The 21,276-nt window shown below is 45.6% G+C and overlaps 1 protein-coding gene across 1 annotated transcript in view; it reads left to right on the top strand.

The window, feature by feature from the left end:
* Positions 1–14,913, top strand: part of LOC144792890 (otospiralin-like) — a 37,473-nt gene extending 22,560 nt beyond the window's left edge. Inside the window, exon 3 of the mRNA XM_078668095.1 lies at positions 14,669–14,913. Coding sequence (XP_078524221.1) covers positions 14,669–14,853 — 185 coding nt within the window. The 3' untranslated portion in view covers positions 14,854–14,913. The remainder of the gene's footprint in view (positions 1–14,668) is intronic.
* Positions 14,914–21,276: the final 6,363 nt, after the last annotated feature.

Genomic DNA, 21,276 nt, shown 5'->3' with positions numbered 1-21,276 from the left:
GATAGTTTAGTCAGTTATTTGAATTCGGAATGATAGCGGAAGGATAGAAGAGGAAAAAAGGTTTTATTTATATAGCGCTTGTTACCCCTAATGGGGTGTTGATGCACCTTTTGGGGGGGGGGGGGGGCAGTAGCACGCTACTCTGGAAACCCATAAAGGATTAGTGGTAAATTAGTATAGTGAAATATGAAAGTAATTTGAGTGGTGGATATTAGTCAGTTATTTGGAGTGAGACTGATAGCGGAGGGATAGAAGGGGGAGAAAGGGTTGCATTCATTTAGCTCTTGTTGGAGGCGCTAGGGGGCGCACAGCGGGATGGCTGAGTAAAAACTCAGCTCCGCCGGACGGCTCTTAACACGTTGTCCGGGCCGGTCAATAACCCCCCCTGACCGCCGCAAACGGGCGGATCGATGGTGGGAAAACACCCAGCGCCTGATGTTGCGCTCTGAGAACTGCTGCATGGAGACAGAAGCCCAAAAATGTGATAAATGCGGTGGTGATTGGAACTGGCTACAAGATGGCGGGCGATATAACGAGAGGCGGACAGACCTTCGCAAAACGACGCGCCCTGGACGCATAAGAGGCTTTTCACAGCGGATTACAGGCACGGACAGTCAACTCGGTGGATGTACTCAAGAAGTCTACAGTAAGGAGTGATGTGCCAAACATTTTGTTTTTTATTTTACTGAACACGGCACGGCTCCTTTAAGAAACCTCAGTCCCGGGACCGCAAAATGGCGGCGCCCGTCGGCATCACGCAGATCGGGAGGGTTTGACCCGTAGTAAGCGCTCCTACTGTGCAGGGAGAGTCCCAGCATCGGCGTGCTGGGGTCGGAGAGCCTGGGCTTTCTCATCCAAGGTACGGAGATTATCTGTGGAATACGCGGAGGGGAGAAATAGCGTGTGGATGGGGAAACAGTGGTCCCTGAAATGCGAGTGAGCACGTTGTCTGCAGGGTGACGGAGGCCATGTGCTTTACACCGTTATGGACACACTGCCCCCGGTTTGCAAGTAGTGCTGCCTCCCGACGCTGAGGTGCTCATAACTGCTGTCGGCTACTACAGATACACGGAGGGGTACTTGCACTGCTGCCTGCTACCTTGGAGGTCACTGCCATATGTACAGGATAATGAATGAGCTGATGTGAGGAGCAGGGGGACACCTATCCATGTGTTGTCCCAGCCACCAATGCCTGCAAGGCCCGGTCGGATAGCGGGGATCCACGCCACTGCTACCGACCACGAACACACTACCGGGCTCCCTACCCCACCTTTGATGTTGAAACAATACACTTAACACACGTAACAAGCACCCTGCCGGAGATGGGGCACTGAGAGCACTGGCACGGGGTGATCAACCGCAGTGCCGGCCAGGGATCGCCGGACCAGACGGGGTGTGTCGCCCAAAGACAGTTTTATTAATGAACAGTTGTGCTGCTGAGTGGCGAGACAGGCCTCGTTGTGTATGTGCTGAGGTGTAGAAATAGTTGTCAGTAGGAATCCGCCCACGTCGGGGTCTACGTTCCCTGGGACTTCCTGAGAAATTGGGGGCTGCACACACGAAGGGGAGAACTGGCAGTCCGAGTGAGTGAAGTGAGCCCCACGATCGCCACGGTCGGTCTGCAGACGGCGACGGCGGTGAGAATTACCAGATCCACGCGGCAACCAACTGACAGGCAACCGTCTAAGACTCTTACTATGGGAAAGCCGGATAAACAACAACAAAAGATCTCCTTTGAGAGCAAAAAAACATCAAAAAACACCGATCAATCGCCTGAAGGGGAAGGGGCACCGACGATGGAGCCTACCTCTAATATGGAAAAGATACTGCTGTCCATACAAGCGAACGTCCAGGATATAAACAGAAAGCTGGATAATCTCACGTGCAGAATGGACGGGATGTCTGACAAGCTCGAGAAACATGGCGAGCGTCTGGACAATGCCGAAGCCAGAATATCATCGGTGGAAGATGAGGCACATGCCACGACCAGCAAGTGCACTGGCATGGAACGCGTCCTCGAAGTTATCAAGGCAAAGGAGGAAGAGTTAGAAGCGCGCTCCAGAAGAAATAACATCCGCGTTACGGGCCTACCGGAGTCGACCAACACGGGCAAAATGGAGGTCTACATGGAGCAATTGTGTAGAGACATCTTTGGTGCGGAGGCCCTGTCTCCAATCTTCATCGTTGAAAGAGCCCATAGATCCCTGGCGCCCAAGCCGAAACCGGGAGCGACACCACGCCCGATAGTGGCAAGAATTCTAAATTATCGTGACAGAGACACTATTTTGCGTTTAGCGCGTGAGAAAGGCAAGATCACGCATCAAGGCAACACTTTGGAGTTCTATCCAGACCACACATTGGCGGTCCAACAAGCGAGGAAGGAATATGCAAATGTCAAGTCAAAGCTGAGAGAACTCAACGTGGGATACTCTATGCTATACCCGGCAAGACTACGTGTCACGTGGGAAGACAGAGTAGTGGTGTTGCCGACCCCGAAGGCTGCTCAGGAATTCGTGAAGAAGGTGATACTACACAACAAGCAGCGGGCACGAGATGATCACCACGCGGACTCAGATGGTAATGACGGAGGGAGAGAGTGCTATCAACTGACTCATGGTAAGACCAAACTGCTTTTCATCCCACGCTGTCCCGTACACACGGATATGGGGAGTCGCGGGGGCGGTCAACTGCCACTCCCATTGATAGTAACAAGCCCAGAATTGAACCCCACAGGGATGACAAACACGGCGGTTCAATGCCAGAGATTAAGACCTAGTCTAAGATAAATGAGGGGCAGACGCACACAGACTATATTGCTCACTAACAATGGACCCACTATATGGTGGAGAGTGCGGTAGTCTTGATTGCACAGGAAAGGGCCCTGGAGAGTTGAATGATTGTGCGAAGCACTAACTACAGACACACTACCTGTGATGCAGGCCTCTACATACCCTCACCTTGATCTGGTATTACAACTGCACGCTCATATCTGGGGACAAAATTTAGAGAAGTGGTAACGACACGCCTGTCTTGGGCGTATACTGTGTGCAACGCAACAGCGTCCTGACCTCATCGAGGGGGGTATCATGACATCGATCCATTGACTCAATGTTGAAAGTATTGGTTACTGGGTTGCGGTGGGGGGGAGGGAGATCGCTGGGACATGTCCAACGAACAAGATTGTGCAAATTTGTAGAATGAGCCGTCCACGCCCATTGGATTGGGCGCTGAGTTGTGCCCCAGGCGGACCTCCAAAGGGTATTCCCCACGACAGTTGTTCTAAATTGCTCTAGTTTATGGGTTTTTACGTCAGGGGAGAATGGCTTCGGCAGGTTTGGGTTGCTGGAGTGGGAGGGGGGATGGGGGATAAGGGTACAGTTTATGTTCGGAGACCAACTGCTAAAGGACTTGTGGTGCTAAATAACATGTTGTGGCGGGGAGAAATCGGGCTAAGTGACAATATAAGCATTGTTAGGCTGAATATGAACTACCAATCGATCATTTCAGTGACATCAAGGCCTTATAGATGACCCCAGACGCGACAGGCACAGACAGAACACACTTAAAATTCCTAACGTGGAACATTAGAGGTTTCACACAACCACGTAAAATAAGACAAGTGTTCGCTTATTTGAACAGATGGAGTATTGACATAGCCATACTGCAGGAGACTCATATTGCACCCAATACACAGCAACACATAGGAAAATGCTGGGCCGAGGCGTCATACGCTGCCACATATTCATCGTATTCCAGAGGGGTAATCACCCTGATCAGGAAAGGGGTGAACTTTAAAGCACACCGAGTGATACAGGATCCTAATGGGAGATTTGTAATAGTGTCTGGCACCATAAGAGGACAAAGCTTGATGCTTCTGAATGTCTATGGTCTGAATGTAGATTCGCCAGACTTCTTTCAGGAATTGTGGGGACATTTGCAAATGTTCACTAACTCCAATATTGTATGTGGGGGAGACTGGAATGTGACACTGACGGATGGGGTTGATCGATTCATACATTCAGTTGAACAGCATAGGCAGGCAAGGACCAAACTGGGACATATGATGCAGGACATCTCACTAACGGATATATGGAGGCAGAGACACACGGACATGCCAGGTGCCACTCACATATCAGCGATACACAGCAGTTGGTCACGCCTAGACTACTGGCTGGGCACTACGAACATCGCATTATGGACGTCTCATATGAGCGTCCTGCCGCGCACACTATCGGATCATAACCCAGTGCTCTTACAACTAGCAATTCCGCAATATACTCCACCCCCTTTCCACTGGAGGTTCAATTCACGTGCGCTTACTGATAACGTTTATATAGACACTATTGAAAAAGCGATCAAAGAATGCTTTCACATAAACGAGCCAGTGGTGGATGACCCGATGCTTCTGTGGGAGGCCTTCAAAGCCACTATTAGGGGGGTCTGTATGACAACTACCATTGGCATACTTAAAGACATCCGACAGCAGATAGGGAGATGTGAGAAACGCATGAGGGAGCTTGAGACAGAGTTCGAAACCACGCTAGATACCGTTTTGCTGGCTGAGCTGCGTCAGGTGCATTCTGAACATCAGACTTTCATTGAAGATGAAATCAAATACCTATACAGGAAACACTCCGCTAGATCATTCGGAGAGGGTGGGAGACCAGGTAGGCTGCTAGCACATAAAATATGTGAGGGTAAGAATCACTCTACGGTACTACGGATCCAATCGGACGATGGTAAGGTACACACACAAGCGGAGGGCATATTAAGTAGCTTTGTGGACACATACTCGACACTATATAAATCACAACCAACCGCGCCTACGGAAGAAATCCTCCGATATTTAGATAAGGTAGCAATTGGATGGCTGTCAGATGGACATAGAGAGTTCTTAGCGAGGCCAATCACAGTAGATGACGTATCTGAAGTCATTAAATCCCTCCCCAATGGAAAAGCGCCTGGACCAGATGGGTACACTAATGAATTCTACAAACAGTATGTAGACTTGGTTGCTCCGCGCATGGTGAGCATGTTCAGGGCGGCGTTCGACCGGGGGGAACTACCCCCCTCACTCCGTGAGGCTGTGATCATAGCTCTCCTCAAACCCTCCAAAGACCCGGAAAAATGCGACTCCTATAGACCGCTATCACTCATCAACACTGACTCTAAAATATTAGCGAAATTATTAGCGGATCGCCTAACCCCATTGATGACGAAACTAGTGTTGCCGGACCAAGCAGGATTCATTCCCACAAGGTCCACATCACATAACACTCGATCACTATTCGCTTTATCACACTACTTACAGCCCAACACGAAGGCGGCAGCGATTCTACTCGATGCCGCCAAGGCTTTTGACTCTATAGAGTGGGAATACCTGATTACTGTATTACACAGGATGGGCTTTCCTAAAAGATTTGTCCAATGGGTGACGCTGATCTATACCAATCCATGTGCTAGAGTGAGGATCAATGGGTATGTCTCAGACAGGTTTCCGGTTGAGCGTGGCACCAGACAAGGTTGCCCACTATCGCCTTTGCTGTTCGCCTTAGCGCTTGAACCCTTAGCATGCATAATTAGACAGAACTTCAAAGAGTCGGCCCTCCGCTTTACCTCGAGACCTCTCCACATCGCCCTATATGCGGACGATATGCTATTATACGTCCGTGACCCAGATACGCATTTAAACGAACTACTAAGAGAATATATAAAATTTGGTGGACATTCAGGGCTAGCCATAAACTGGTCGAAGTCTTCAATTATCCCGCTCACGGACACAACGACCCCATTTACGACGGATTATCCGTTAGAATGGCAAAGCGAACCCATACGATACTTGGGTGTGATGTATCATAGGGACCCGGTAGAAGTGATTAGATCAAACTATGGTGCAGTAATCTCCAAGCTGGAGGATAAGGTGCAAAGATGGATTCAGTTGCCATTGTCCCTGGCAGATCGTATTGCAATTGTAAAAATTAACTTGCTCCCTAAACTACTATACCTTTTTAACAATATTCCCATTACCCCCCCGACAGAAGTATTTCGCCGTCTAAAATCGCTGGTGCTGAGACTAATATGGGCAGGCAAGCAAGCCCGCATAGATCTCCAGACGCTTAGTCTTCCATATGTGCGCGGAGGTTTTGGAGTGCCAGATTTTCTGTTGTATTTCCTGTGCGCACAGGCGCAATATGCTGCCTATTGGTATCACGACATACCATATCTCACCCATACTGCCATCGAAAAGGATGACGCTGCACCTATCCCGCTGACAGCAATTATTTCCCACACCAGGAAACCACTGCATGCACGTGACATCAATTCTGTAGATGTAACGGTCAGAGCCTGGCAACGACTAGCTCACTTAGCACATAAAACACCATTGTATGCACCCGCGCTGCCACTGCATCACCATCAAGCATTGTCGGTGACTGGGGAGAAGGTAGGCATAGCACTGCTGCAAAAGGCGGGAATTGATAAACTGGGGGATCTATTTCACGAGGGAGAATTTCTCGATATCACAGACCTAACATATATTCAGAATAAATCACCTATGTTTCAATTCACGTATCACAGACTGAAAATTGCTTTAAAAGCATTCTACACTACATTCCCTGCAGAACCTGAATGTCTGAACTCATTGCAAATGGTTATTACAACATCTAACACAGCGCATATGGTCTCACGACTGTATACCATAACACAGGAGGAAATACCGCACGACACAGGGAAGGTAAAACAGCGATGGGACAGGGTATTGCGGGAACCATTGACAGACCAAGAATGGACGCAGACATGCGCACTAACTCAACTCCTCACTCCGAATGGCAACCTTAGAATCATTCATTATAAATTCCTCCACCAAGTATATTATACACCTGCACGGATGTGCAAATTTGGGGACCAAGTGGAGGATAGATGCAAGAGAGGTGGCCTAGATAACGCTGATTTTATACACTTGGCATGGAGCTGCTGGAAAGTGCAGGACTATTGGATGGTAATAAGTAGAACTCTTTCCGTTATGGTAGGGACTGACATAGACTGCACAATCCAGGTTTGCTTATTAGGAATAATCCCACACCTTAAATCCATTAGACGAAAATTCTGTGCGGTATCCCTGCTACTGGCCAAAAGACAGGTTGCACAGTGCTGGCACAGTAGAAAAGTACCTACATTGTCCAATTGGCTGCAGGATATGTCTAACTGTAGGGATAAGCTTGTAACGTATTAGGAAGATTTGCCGTCGAAATCCAGACCTAAAGACTTTTGGTGCTATCTAACGGATTACCTGCTTACAATGAATGATGCAGAAGAGGGGGGATCGTAAGGCCTAAAATGTTCAACTGATGCCTAATCTTGTGATGTTAAGATGTCTGATGAGTTCCACTGAGCCACTGAACTACTGCCACTCCTCAGTCCATATGAGTGGTAAGACAATGAGACACAGACTGCAGAGCGATTTATGCTCAAGGTCTCTAAGTTTCAAGTTGTGTTTAGTTAAGTTCAGTCACCTAGACGACGACAAAAAACAAAAAAGGAATGCAAAACGTAATGTCAATGTTGCACGATTGTTATACGAGCGGCGGCGTTGACCGCGAAGCACATATCTAACGTTAACATTTGTATAAGCAAATATACTAATCTTGCATTGGGATATGATGGTTGAGGCCGGCCCCAGGGTTGTAGGCCAACCATGATGTACTTTTACTAAAAATCAATAAAGGTTTTGCAAAAAAAAAAAATAATAAATAAATAAATATAGCTCTTGTTACCCCTGAAGGGGTGTTGAAGCGCTTTTCTGGTGAGTAGCATGCTACTCTGGAACCCATAAAAGGATTAGTGCTGAAAATTAGTATAGTTAAATATGAAGTAATTTGAGTGGTGGATATGTTATTCAGTTATTTGGATAGAGAAGGGTAGCAGCAGGATAGAAGAGGGAAAGAGGTTTGTTTTTATATAGCACTTGCTACCCCTGATGGGGTTTGAAGCGATTTTTTTGGGTGAGTAGCACGCTACTCTGGAACCCATAAGGATTAGTGTTGAATGAGTATAGTGAAATGTGAAAGTAATTTGAGTGGTGGATATGTTAGTCAGTTATTTGGATTGAGAAGGGTTGGGGAGGGGTAGAAAAGGGAAAAGGTTTGCATTTATATAGCGCTTGTAACCTTGATGGGGTGTTGAATTGTTTGGCGAGTAGCACGCTACTCCGGAACCCATAAAGGATTAGTGTTGAAAATTAGTATAGTGAAATATGAAAGTAGTTTGAGTGGTGGATGTGTTATTCGGTTGGATAGAGAAAGGTAGAGGAGGGATCGAAGGGGGAAAAAGCTTTGCATTTATATAATGCTTGCTTACCTCCGATGAGGTGTTGATGCGCTTTTTTGGCGAGAAGCACGCTCATCTGGGACCCATAAAGGATTAGTGGTGAATTAGTATAGTGGAATATGAAATTTGAGAAGGGGACATGTGTTATTTTGATGGAAAAGGATAGTTGAGGGATAGTAGAGTCAAGGAGTGTGATTTTATTTTTTTTAGTAGGAGGAGGCTTTTGGATGAGTAAAAAGGGGTTGCGGAGGGGAAGAGTCAGAGGGAAGAATTTAGAATGGCTTGTTTTGGTGATCGGTTTAGTAAAAGAAGTGTCAGATGATGCAAGAAGGGGTAGAGTGAGGGAGAGTCTGTAAAGGGCTATTTTGGGTATCATAGTAGTGGTATAGGGTTTTGGATAAATGAGAGAGTGGATGTAGAGGATATAGGGCCATATGTATCAACATTCCTTTTTGCGATTCCTGAATAGCGATTTTTAAGGAATCGCTATTTAGAAATCGCAAAATGGTATGTATGTAGGAAATCGCTTCTTTTTAGCGATTCCTTAACATTCCTAAATTGCGATTAGCAAATTGCTAATCGCAAATTTCCCATTCATTTCTATGGGGCAGGAGACCCATAGGAATGAAGGGGAAATTTGCGATTAGCAATTTGCTAATCGCAAATTGTGCATATTTTCAAGGGTGCAGGGGTGTCTCAAGAACACCCTGCTGCACCCCTGAAAATGACATGTGTGGGCATATGGCGCACATACATGCCCTAAGGGCATGTATGAGCGTCATATGGCACCTTTGGATTTTAAAAAAATTGCTTTTTTAAAAGAATTCGCAACATGCGTAATTTGCGAATCATTATGGGCATTTTTGAATGAATTTTTCTTTGATACATTGCATTTAAGGAATCGCAAAATGTGTGATTCCTTAAGTGCAATCGCAAAATAAGGAATGGCAAATTTTGCGTTTCCTTATTTTGCAGCCAAAATGTTTCATACATACTATTTAGCAAATTAGCATTCGCAAAGGCCGAAATTCTGCGAATTTCGGCCTTTGCAAATGCGAATTTGCTTGATACATATGGCCCATAGTGATAGATCTATAGGGGGAGAAATAGGGTAGTGCATTGGAAAGAGTAGTAGAAAGACGTTTGAGATGAGTCAGAAGTTGGGGTAGAATATATATTTAGAGACGTATAGGGTGAGAATTAGGGTAGTGCATTGGATAGGCTGAATTAGAAGAACATGATTAATATAAAGACTCATAAGTACATAGATGCATAAAGGAGGTAGGTTTATGTAGATTAAAGATATTGCTAGAGGTGCAGGATGAGAAATATGGTAGGGCATTGGATATGCTTTTCAGGAGGAAAGTAACAAACACACAAATCCAAGTACATGGAAGGTACATAGATGCGCAATGGAAGAAGTACCTGTAGACCAAAGATGCACCAGATAAACTCCAGTTTTCAAGTGTTATTGTACTTTATTTTTTTTTTTAATTTGTAACTTAATTATTCTACATGTTTATACAAAGCAATACACAAAGATAGTTACATATCTAAAGTAAAAATAAATGATTATATTCTCGAGTCAAAAGTAATTAGAGAGTAAACTTAATATAGCTGTGAATTCTAGGACCTTAAATGCCCGCTCACAATTTTTTTATGGCTCGAGAGTCATGCACCAGAATAGTTTTATTCCTGGTGTGGGACTTGAGTTTTCCATGTCTGAATACTCCTCACTACTCCCCTTGAATCAGGGATATATGTGACTGCCCTCACCCCCTCTCCCCCTCGTCCCCCCATAGCTATGTTTTTTTCTCCACAGCGCAAAACTTTTGAGATAAAGCTGCCTCTGGATTTTCAAGTTGGCTGAAAAAACATTCCAGAGCCCTCATCCAGCCAGTGACATTTCTTCAAAATTCAAAATGTGATTGACAAGCAGGACTCTCAGGTTAAAACAGCAGAGATATACAACCCACTCAGCTACTTTTTAAACACTAATATCTCAAAAACAACTAAACTTTTTCCTGCGGTCGTATATGCACAAAAAATAGCATGTTGAACCATACCTGATTAAGCTAGTGATCTGTGCAAGTTTGTGTATGTCCATCCTCAAGGCCATATGTTATACACAAATAATCAATGACTTCAGTGGAAAGCGCGGCTGAACTACAATGCAATGAAAAAACCACAGCTAAAAGTTAATTATGGTTCAATGAACACCAATCCAAAATTGTATGGCACGCACAATGCACATCATAACTCTGGCTATCCAATATCATTTGCTCTAGGAAGGCTTATTTTTCACATGCCATCAGTAAAGTGGTATACCGAGCACAGTGGCAATATGTGTTATGGTGTGCGCTAAGCATTGCAAACCATAACTGGCGAATAGGAGGCAGTTTGGATTTGTGTTCACTCAATAATAATTGTACTTTTCATCAGTGAATTTTGGGTGTTTTCAGACTCAGTATCCAACCTGGTAGTGAGGCCCTCATGCTGTAATGGTGGCCACAAGAGAAAATGTCAGATTGCAGCCAGCCGGTCAAAGCCTTTGGGTTCATGGACCCAGATTTAGGCATCCAAACCGAAAGTGAATGACAGAAGGAACATCTCCTTCGTCCAATCATTTGTTCAAGGATAGTTGGAGGACTCCAAGTTTCCAAACACTACGAGAAAACTATTTTTACATTCCAGGGGGTCCACTTTGTACCTTCAACAAGCCTGTGGTCAGATGATGTACGCCCTACCCCCTTATGGCTCTTTTATATTTTTTCTGGACACTGGGACATTTAACAAAATAATACATACGCCTTAGGTCAGGCCTGTGACCAACCCACTACAGGCAGCCAACCCCTGCTGCACATGGTCTTTAGGAATCTGTTGTGGGGGTTGGCAACAAGGCCAGCCCAGCGGCAAACCCACAGAGAACAGCTAACCCCTTCTAAGGAGCAAGAGTTGGTCTTGGGCCTTGCGCACAAGCTTGCATGGGTGGCCAAACAGGGTCTGGAGTGAGGCAGCCAAGTTTATAGTAAATAGGGATAAATACAGATAAAATTAGCAAAAAATAAATATGATTAAATACAGAAGGAAATGTGAAAAAATAAATAAATACCATAAAACTGGTAACCCTAATCATAATTAATGGTGATGTTTTGACAAAGACACCTGGTCTGCTTTTTAAATGGTGATATGTTGACCCATTCATAAAGCCAATTGGCCTAATTTTTATATTTTAGTCTTCTGACTCTAATTTAAATGACATTCTTTATATTGTAAAATCACATTGTCAGCAATGTGCACCAGTAGGGGTGTGGGTGCCAAACCATGTGCCCAACACCCCTGCTGCAGATGGCCCGAGGCTGTGCTAAGTGTGGGGTTGGGCACCAGTGTGTGACTGCGCAGGGCCGGGACTGTCTTGGGCATGATATTACGTATGGTAATAAAATATTACTTTACGTTAAAAAAAACTCGAAATTTACTGGAAAAAAACAAAGGTTAAATTGACGATTTGTAATAATATCTTACCTTACATTAAAAACACTTTGGAAATTCACTGAAAAAATAAATATTAAAGGCATGTTATAGTTAGGTGAAAAGGGAATTTAAAACACACCATTTTAAAGGCACTAAAATTCACCAGTCATAGTTATCTCACATAACTATAACTTGCGCCTAAAAGTAACCATAACTCTCGCCTTCACCATGCACTGCTTATGACCTCACATATGTCAATACTCATGACATGTGCTATGACATCACTGATAACATGACTGCTACATCTAAAATTACATCTTTGCATACAACACTGTGCATGGCTGGGGCAAGTGGTATTGTTACTTTAGAGCATGAGTTACAGTTACTTGAGATAACTGTGTTGAATTTCAGATGTTTTCATTTAAAATTGTATTTTAACTGACATTTTCACCTAACTATAATAATACTTTAAGCTTTGTTTTTTTCAGTGAATGTGTGTGTGTGTGTGTGTTTGTGTGTGTGTGTGTGTGTGTACGTGTATATATTTTACATTATTGGGGGCTTTTAATATTGTACAACATACAGTAGTATATTTCACAGATCCCTCCGGATAGGAGTTTCTCATCATAATGATAGCTCAAAGCACTCTGTAGAGCTTAACAATTGTCCATTGTTCAATCCACTTTCAAATATGCATTGAAGGTAAATTACACCTGAACACTGTAATTCTGAAGCATGTCTATTTATTAAATGCACCTTGCAAAAAATAACTTCAACAGTCTTTCCCATCTACAGACTTAGAGGCTGATTACGAGTAGGGCAGTCCCATGACCACCGTACTGCCTGTGGCGGTCTGACCGCCACCTCCTCAGCTGTCCGGCCACCCGATGATGAGCATGGCTGTAGGACCGCCGCATGACCACCGCCAGGATCTTGGATCCCATTGCAGTGGGAAAAGCGGTGGGCCATGGAGGCGGTGCCAATTCCAGCACTGCTGTGCTGATCACAACCTGCTTTTCCGCCATCCTTGTCATGGCGGGGTCCCCACCATGAAAAGTTCCATGATAAGGCAGGGAAGGGGCTCCAAACAAGGACAAGGACAATTTTGCCCATTGGGGACTGTGCACAGGGTCACATATTATACCCCGCCTGTTTGCACTGTTGTGTGTGCACTGTGTGACATGCACGACATGTCCCACCGCCAGTCCGTCTGTCATTTCGTAATGCGGCAGTCAAGATGCCGACGGCTTGTCTGCATTCTCCTGACTGCCGCTGCTGCAAGCTGGCAATGGGACTGATAAGATCAGGCCCAGAATGTGTTTCAACAATGCAAAACAGTTTTTTTCTAATATTCCTCGTTCTTAACTATATAAATACCTCTCATCATTTTCATACAAACCACCAAATAGTATTGTCCAGCTTTTCACTTCCTGTTTTCAACTGCCATTTCCCTGTGTGAAAACAACCACTGTTGTTTAGCTAAGTGCCCCACAATAAACAGGTAATGTAAAAATCTTAAAAGGTAAGGTGATTTTATATTGTCATCTAGAGGTTCTGTTGACGGCATTTGACAAACCACACAGCCATCACCCTTAGGGTTTTAGATGTCACCAGAATCGCTTCAAAGCAATGCTGGCCAATATGTGTATAAAAAATCTCCTTATAGAATATTTTCCAGGGGCACTCTCACTATCAGCCACCGCTAGGGACTGTGAAGACAAAGGCTCTGTACTCTTTGAGAGCATGACTGATGCCATCTTAACTTTGAGCAGATGAGATTTGTCTGCACTATGATTCTAATGCAGTGATGTCTCCATTATGGCTTGACAATACTCTATTAAATAGACAAAAATATAAATTAAGGGCCAGATTTATCAAGCATTTGTGTCGCCCTTGTGCCACACAATGGGGTGAAAGAGCGACGCAACTACTAAGTAAGATTTATCAAGCCAGGCGAGGTCACCTTGTGTGGCCCTGCGTGGCTTGATTAATCTAGAATAGCGCAACGCAGTGCGAATATCTGCGTTGTGTTACACTGCCCCAGGGAGGCAATCCATGGGTGGAGTGTGACAGTCCCCATGCAATTACCCATGGATTTTGACGCATTCCCAGATTTACGATTACTGGTAGACCTAGGAATGTGTCACAATGCTACGGCTCCCAGGTGAGGCGTAACAAGTAGAAATATCTTTATTTCTCCTTGTTTCTTCCTCTTTATATGTGTGCTGCATTCTGCTGTACACGTAGACAGAGGAAAATTCCTCATAGGATTGTTTTTATGCCCCTTCCTGCATAAAAACAATCCTGCTTGAAACACAGGCACCCTTGAACCATGGTGCAAAGGTGCCTCCGTTGGCGCTAGGCAGGATATTGTGTGCCAGTGCGGGGAAAAGACGGGAATGCACTGTATAATGTTAAATACGGAGTATTGCGGCCCTTTCCCCATCTCGCAGTGCAGCAAGGTGCACTCAGTGATTTTTTGATAAATGTGCCCCGAGTTTAAATCAGCAGCGTAGTCGGTGTACCCATACAAAACAGCCTCGCTTTGCCACACACCATGGGCATTTCAAAGTATGCATTCATCTGTTCAATTTCAGTCACCGATGACGGACATGAGTTAAAGTTCATAATAGTCCTGCATTGTACAATGTTTGATTAGACCTTTGATTACCGGTATTTATTAATAGGTAAATCTGCACGTTTCTATGTAAGGTTGAAATTAATGTGCCTTTAGACATTCTGTTATGTCTTCTGCATCTGTATACAGCTAGTTGAAAACACAGCTGATCTGGTGACATACAATTAAGGTGAATCTGCTGTTGTTCTTTCAGACCCCAAAATTAATGTTGGTCTGCTTTTGTTCTTTCAGACCCCTTTGCGGAGCCACCAGCCAGACCCTACTGGTCATATTCGACCAACGATTTCTGGAATTATATTGAACATTTCCGCAGCCTGGGAGCCTACCACAGGATTGATGACATGGCCAGAACCTTCTTTGCTCACTACCCAATTGGTGATACACTGGGGTATGAAGTCTCAGAACACGAGCACTGAACACGTTTCTCTTTCAATGCTTAAGCCACAGCTGCCATCTTAGAAGCAACTGGTGCAAGCTAGAGAACTTTTAACTGTCCTTAAATTCAGGCACACTTTGCCTGTGTTTAATATGTGTCTGTTTTTAAAATGTATGCATTCTTGTATTGTATTTACCTGTTCTGTAAGTAATGCACATGATGCAATTTCTCTTCTCTCCCTTTCTAATAAAATATCTGCATTTTGTGCTAATGGTAATAAAGAATTAAGTTAATTTTAGTGTGCATTGGTGCAATTATGTAAATGTGCACATGTATTTCAGTCCTGTATAAAGATTATTGAATACTAAAGTTTTACATTTATATTTCAGAAAACACATTTTGAAGGCATGATATTACATCATGTAAATCCCACTCCAGTTGTGGGGTGGGAGATTTCCATGGTAGGAATATCTTGGACACTTTTATACTGTCAGAGAACATCTGTGCACATGCCAATTGAAGTATCAAAAGGTTTAGTATAAAACATTTAAAAAAACATTACATTATCAGTGAATTCCAGAGTTGATCTACCAGGGGATCCTCTAGTAACTAGTATTGGAGCAAAATCAGTGACCAAAGACAAAACACACATTTATAGGTTTTGACATTAAGGGGGTGATTACGATGGCGGTTGGACAACGTATCGGGAAGTGGGACTACCCGCCTACAAGGCGGCTATCCCACAAAGCTGATTACAATGCGACCGCCACCACAGTGGTCGCACTCCCCATGCTTGCAGCAGCACCAGCCGCAATGTCAATACGGCACATTTCACATTTCATTGCACTATGTGGCAGGCACCATGTGGTGCCTGCCACACGGTGCAGGGAAATGTAGGGGGGCATCATTGGTGCCCCCAATCCCAAAACCAAAGTGCCCAGGGAAAAGACCATCCCTGCTAGCCTTTCCATGGCGGGTGAACTGCTATGGAAAAGCTGGCGGGGATGGACAATGGTAATCCCTAAAGTTCTGCCTGGTAGGCACCGCTGCCATTTTTGGGATAGGGAGGCCCTGCGCCAGACCGGCGGGCTTAAGGAGCCCGTTGGATGCGTGGCGAACGGAGTTTCCACCTGCCACGGTACCGTCCGCCATAATAATATGGTGGGCAGAAAATGGACTCACGATGGCGGTAAACCCGCCACCAACAGCCTGTCGGTGGCGGGTTTACCACCATCATAATCAGCCCCTAAGTCTTTGATAGGACATCACATGACTGCAAAACAAAGGGAGTATATAGGTGCAAGACACCAAGATCATGAGAAAGGAAGACACACTTCGTTTGTAACAGGAAATTAAACTTTGTTGGAAGAAGCTAATCCAAGATCGAAAAAAGGGGCTTCAGAGGTCAATAAACGATTCACCTCCAGTTCCATATCAGATTTGAGGGAGCTGGGTTTTGTTATATCTCAATCTTCAGGTGTAGTCATTAAATACCCCCTTTACTGGTCATATGAACCTCTGTTCGTCAACAGGAAGAAGAAAGGAGCAATCATCTACATAGCAATAAATCATTAAAAGGCTTTTAGTTCAGTCAGTAAAGATACTTATAGTGAGTTAAAGGGTTTTATTTTCAATTCTTGTAGTCTTTTATCTTTTGATTCATTAGATATTGATCTTTACCTTTCCGCATTAAAAGTTAATATAATCCATGAATCGATATTTGATTATAAAATAGAACACAATGTTCAATAAAATTACAGTTAATATAGTAATAATACAGCAAGCATCTTCCAAAACGGAAAATTCACTATTCTAAATTAAGTTGCAAGCATAAAGCCTTTGCATATTAGGCAGGAAAGTATCAGCTCCAATTATCAACAGACAATTCAGCAAAATCTATCAACGGCAACTTCTCCTGAAAAAAAGCATCAGAACTCAAAAGCGAGTCTGTAGACAGAGAGTCGGATGGAATCCGGGAATCAAGTCATCTAGCTGGTATTCTAAGATCACACACTAATAGAAACACACAATAATTTATGTTGCAACATTAATTCTTCAGTCTTCTTAATCCTCCAACAGAACAGGCAAACTCCCATTGTTCACATACAGGCACAACAGACTTTCAGACATTAAACCTGAAAAGTTACATCATTGATATTTTGGAATCCAGACAATTCTTCACATGAATCATCCTTCCGGTCACCAAAGCAGGTCAAGGAGTGGCAGTCCCTCCTGCAGCATATCACTCAACAAGCAGCAGGCCAACAAAGCAAAGCAGTTAGCAAAGTGGTAGTCCCTCCTGGCAGCACATCAGTCATTCTGGCAGTGTGCAGATGTAGGGCCAGCTATGTCTGGCTAAAGATCACAAAAGTGTCTGACCAGCTGGGGGCAGAGTTCCAGTACCTATACTCAAAGTGCCTTTGATTTGGGGGTGGCTTCAAAGGAACTCTTAGAAGTGCACAGGTTCCCCTCCAGCCCAATCCTGTCAGCCAACATAGCCATGGGGGTAAATCACCCCTTTGTGTAGGGGCAGGACACTACCTATTCCTCCTCTCCTCCCTTCTGCCCAGGATGACCCATCAGTGTGCAGATGAATGCAGATGCAATTGAGTGTCCTCTGTTGTAGCTGTCTGGAGGAAATGCGCAAATGTAGCTGTCACCTGGCTTCCCAGACGTGTATTGGAGACAGGCTGTCAGCCACACAGAACAGAGAAATGTCCACTTTCTGAAGTGGCATTTCAAAAATAGTAATGTTAAATCCAACCTCACCAGAAAGTATGATTTATAGATACCATTCCAAACATATGAAACATAAAAAATCTATCCTCTCTGATCAGAAATTGCATCATAAAAGATTATTAAGGAATTCCCAATGCTACTCTGTGAGAGGGGTAGGCCTCAAAATAGTGAAAAAAGAAATGGGTGGTTGTCACTATCAGGCCTTACAAACGATACAGGTACATGTCCTACCTTTAACATACATCGCGCCTTGCCCATAGGGCTACCTAGTGCCAACCTTACGGGTGACTGATATGTAATAAAAAGGTAATTTGGGACTTGGCAAGTAGTTTAAAATGCCAAGTTGCAGTGCCAGTAAACTGAACACAGAGGTCATGCAGTGGCAGGCTTGAGGCAGGTTTGAAAGGCTACTTCTGTGGGTGGCATAATCTATGCTGCAGCTCCGTAGTAGCATTTAACTTACTGGCCCTGTGTATATAGTATACCTCTTTACAACAGACTCAGCAATATGACAATATGTCAAGCAGGTGTACACCAGTCATAAACATGTTGAGGGGAAAAGCATAAGTACTTTAGCACTGGTTAGCACAGGTAAAGTGCTCAGAGTCCTAAGGCCAACATAGAGCGAATCAGCAAAACAGGAGGTGAAAGGCAAAAAATCTAGGGAAACACCACCCTAAGGATGCAGTGTCTAACATATTGCTAAAGATAATGCAGAGAGTGATTGTCTAGCTAGAGAGTACATCTAATTCGGAAGTGGACTGCAAGCTTAGTGATGTTCATTCCTTCATGCTTGCTCTCTGTCCATGCCAAACAAAGTCACATATTGAGCCAACCAACAAGGCCTGCTGCAAAGAGGACCGAACAGACTCATAAAGGGATCAAGTAGCTGGGAAACTAGACACTGCTAAGGTACAGGCCTTAGCTATTCACAGGAGGGAAGGCTGCATCATGAGTAGGTCTGTGCATCTGGGCAGCAACAGAAGGAGCGATGCCGGATGCGGGGGCAGAGACACTGTGATCCATTAGAGCAAAAGAACTCTGCATGCAGGATCAGTTCGACTGTCAGGAACAAGAGAAGGGGTAGCTCAGTTGGCAGCTCTGGAGTCCCTAGGTTCAGTGGTCCATTTGCAGTGTGAGGCCGTATCCAATTAGGCAGTCCCAGGTGAATACAGCATGTTACATTGCATGTTATAACATTGCGTTCTATTACGAGGTCGTTACAGCGACGGCATTGTTAGAACGTGATACCTTTACATCGCAAGTCATTAGATCGACTTGCTGTAGGGGGCGTGCAGGCCTTAGGGATAGTATAATTTAATATTCCAGCTCTAGCCTGCGCAACAGTAGGAAAGGTGTTGGAATAGGAAATTATAATATTCCTTAGGTTAGAGCACCCCCTACAGCAAGTTGATCTAATGACTTGCAATGTAAAGGCATCTCGTTCTAACAACGCGGTCATTGTAACAACCATGTTGTAATAGGAACGCAATGTAACGGCAGCGTTGAAAACGCTGTTTCCCGTCCGAGGTATTTCACAGAGGTGATTGTGGTCAGTAGGATCTAGTAGGAACCCCGTCAGCAGGGCTGAATCACTGATTTTTATTTATGAAACTTTATGCATACCCCATTGCCAGGCCTTAGATTGTGACAGGATACAGTTGGACAAGGGCATGGTGGCGTGTACCTGAGTTTGGGAGCTGTTAGGACAGCACATCAGCTGTTTGCAGTTTTGCAGCATCACATCATGATTCAGGTGCAAATCAAGTAAAGCCTGAGACATTAGAGGAAACGGAGGAAGGATAATTGGATGGCCCATCCTAGAGGCTCAATTTAGTCTTTTGCTTGAGAATGCCTCAAATTGGCAAGAATACCAAAGGCAAAGCATTGGAAAACTTTGCCCTTTCTCACTAAAAATCTTACATATCTTACTTTTCATAGTCCACTTGAACATTTCTACTTTCCCTCAAGACTCAGGGAGGTTGCATAGTACTGGCATAAAGTGAGTACATCTCAGTATTCCAAGGTGAATTCCAAATGTATTAAAAAGATCGCTAAGTGGTTTTTGGGCAACAGTGATTGCATCAGCTTGGGCACAAGGGTAGGCTTCTACCCACACAGAAAACAAGCATGTTGGACCCGGCCTCGTGGCGTGGTCCGTCTCTGCCCCTCCCACACCCTGTGAGTATAGGCCTGCACCCTGAGCCCCCCACGCAGCACCCCCGTAAGAATAGCCTGCACCCCGCAGCCTGGTCGTCTCACCCCCGACAAGCCCGAACCCCCGTAACCCATGACCAGGCCCGCGTGTCCCCGTCCCGCTCCCGGCTCCGAGCGCTTAACCTTGCCTGCCCCACAAGGCCCGGCAGCCATTTTCCTTCCCGAGATCCCTGTCTTCCTGGGCCTAGCGTGACCCCGGCCCCAGCGAAACCCACACTCCAAAGGCGCGCCAGTCCCAGCTGGGGGGTAAAGCGCTCCCCGGGTGTGATAGGCCAGACAGTTCCATGGCACCTCCGGCCTCCCCTGAGAGACTGGTATCTGTCACACCTTTGGCCCTCCCCTGTGGCCAGTTTCGATCGCACCTTCGGCCTCCCGGAGTGCTGGCTCCAGACCTGCTGGGCGGCTGGGAATTCCCGGACCCCTCTTTTCAAAGGATCAAAGACCCCACCGCCGGACCTCGCCAACGACCAGCCCCCAGGGCTTGAGACCTCCGCCTGCGAGGGTCCGGACATCAAAGGGCCCCTGGACTATATCTGGGCCCGCCCGACAACTAGCGGGCAGTTGTATCTTGGACCTGAAGCCCTGCTGATCTGATCGCGGCTGACCCTAAGAGAAACTCATCTGTAACCATCGGAGCCCTACTGACGCTGTCGCGGCTCAAGCTGAACTTTAACCATCGGAGCCCTGCTGACGCTGTCACGGCTCGAGCTGAACTCGTAACCATCGGAGCCCTGCTGACGCTGTCGCGGCTCGTCCTCTCTAAGACCTCGGAGCCCTGCTGACGCTGTCGCGGCTCGAGCATGAACCTGCAACCATCTGAGCCCTGCTGACGCTGTCGCGGCTCCTCACGAACTTCTCCAGACCGAGCCCTGCTGACGTCGTCGCGGCTCGGGGAGTACTCTGGTCCGGCTGGACCATTGAGACCACCATCACGACTGAGCCGTCTCGACAGAGGTGAAGCAGTCGGTACGACCATCATCCCGTACCCCCCGGCTCGAGGATTGAGAGCTGTGCGCAGGGTACACCTCGTACTGACCCAGAGACTTCAGACTGTCCCGCTTCCCCCTTCCCGAATCCTCAAAGACTTTGGGGTCCCTCGACCACTGTGTACATAAGAGTGCTTCCTTCGTTTTACTGCTTATATAAAGAACTTGTTACTAGAATCTAACGGTGTGGTGTCTGTTCATAGTGTGGTGAGAGCGCAGTGTGTACGATCCTAGACTCGACGTCCTCCCCGGTGAGGACCTCACGATAAGACTCGGCAAGTTCTGTGGGAGAGGTGGGTCTTGGGGTGACCGGGTGAGCATAACCTGGCCCTCTGAGATCGCCCATTCTAACATTGGTGGCAGCGTCGGGATAAGAACCTACGTCTAGGGATCGTACAGTACTGACACACTACCCGAACGAAGAACAGCCATGAGCCTCACGAACGACAAGACCACCTTCCAGATGGAGCTTCTGGGAGACTATTCCCACCGAGAGCTCAAGCAATTCTGCAAAGATCTCC

The sequence above is a fragment of the Lissotriton helveticus genome, chromosome 11 (genome assembly GCF_964261635.1).
Source record: "Lissotriton helveticus chromosome 11, aLisHel1.1, whole genome shotgun sequence".
In the NCBI taxonomy this organism is placed as follows: domain Eukaryota; kingdom Metazoa; phylum Chordata; class Amphibia; order Caudata; family Salamandridae; genus Lissotriton; species Lissotriton helveticus.
The sequence above is the reverse complement of the archived record's forward strand: the minus strand, read 5'-3'. Positions and strand labels throughout refer to the sequence as shown.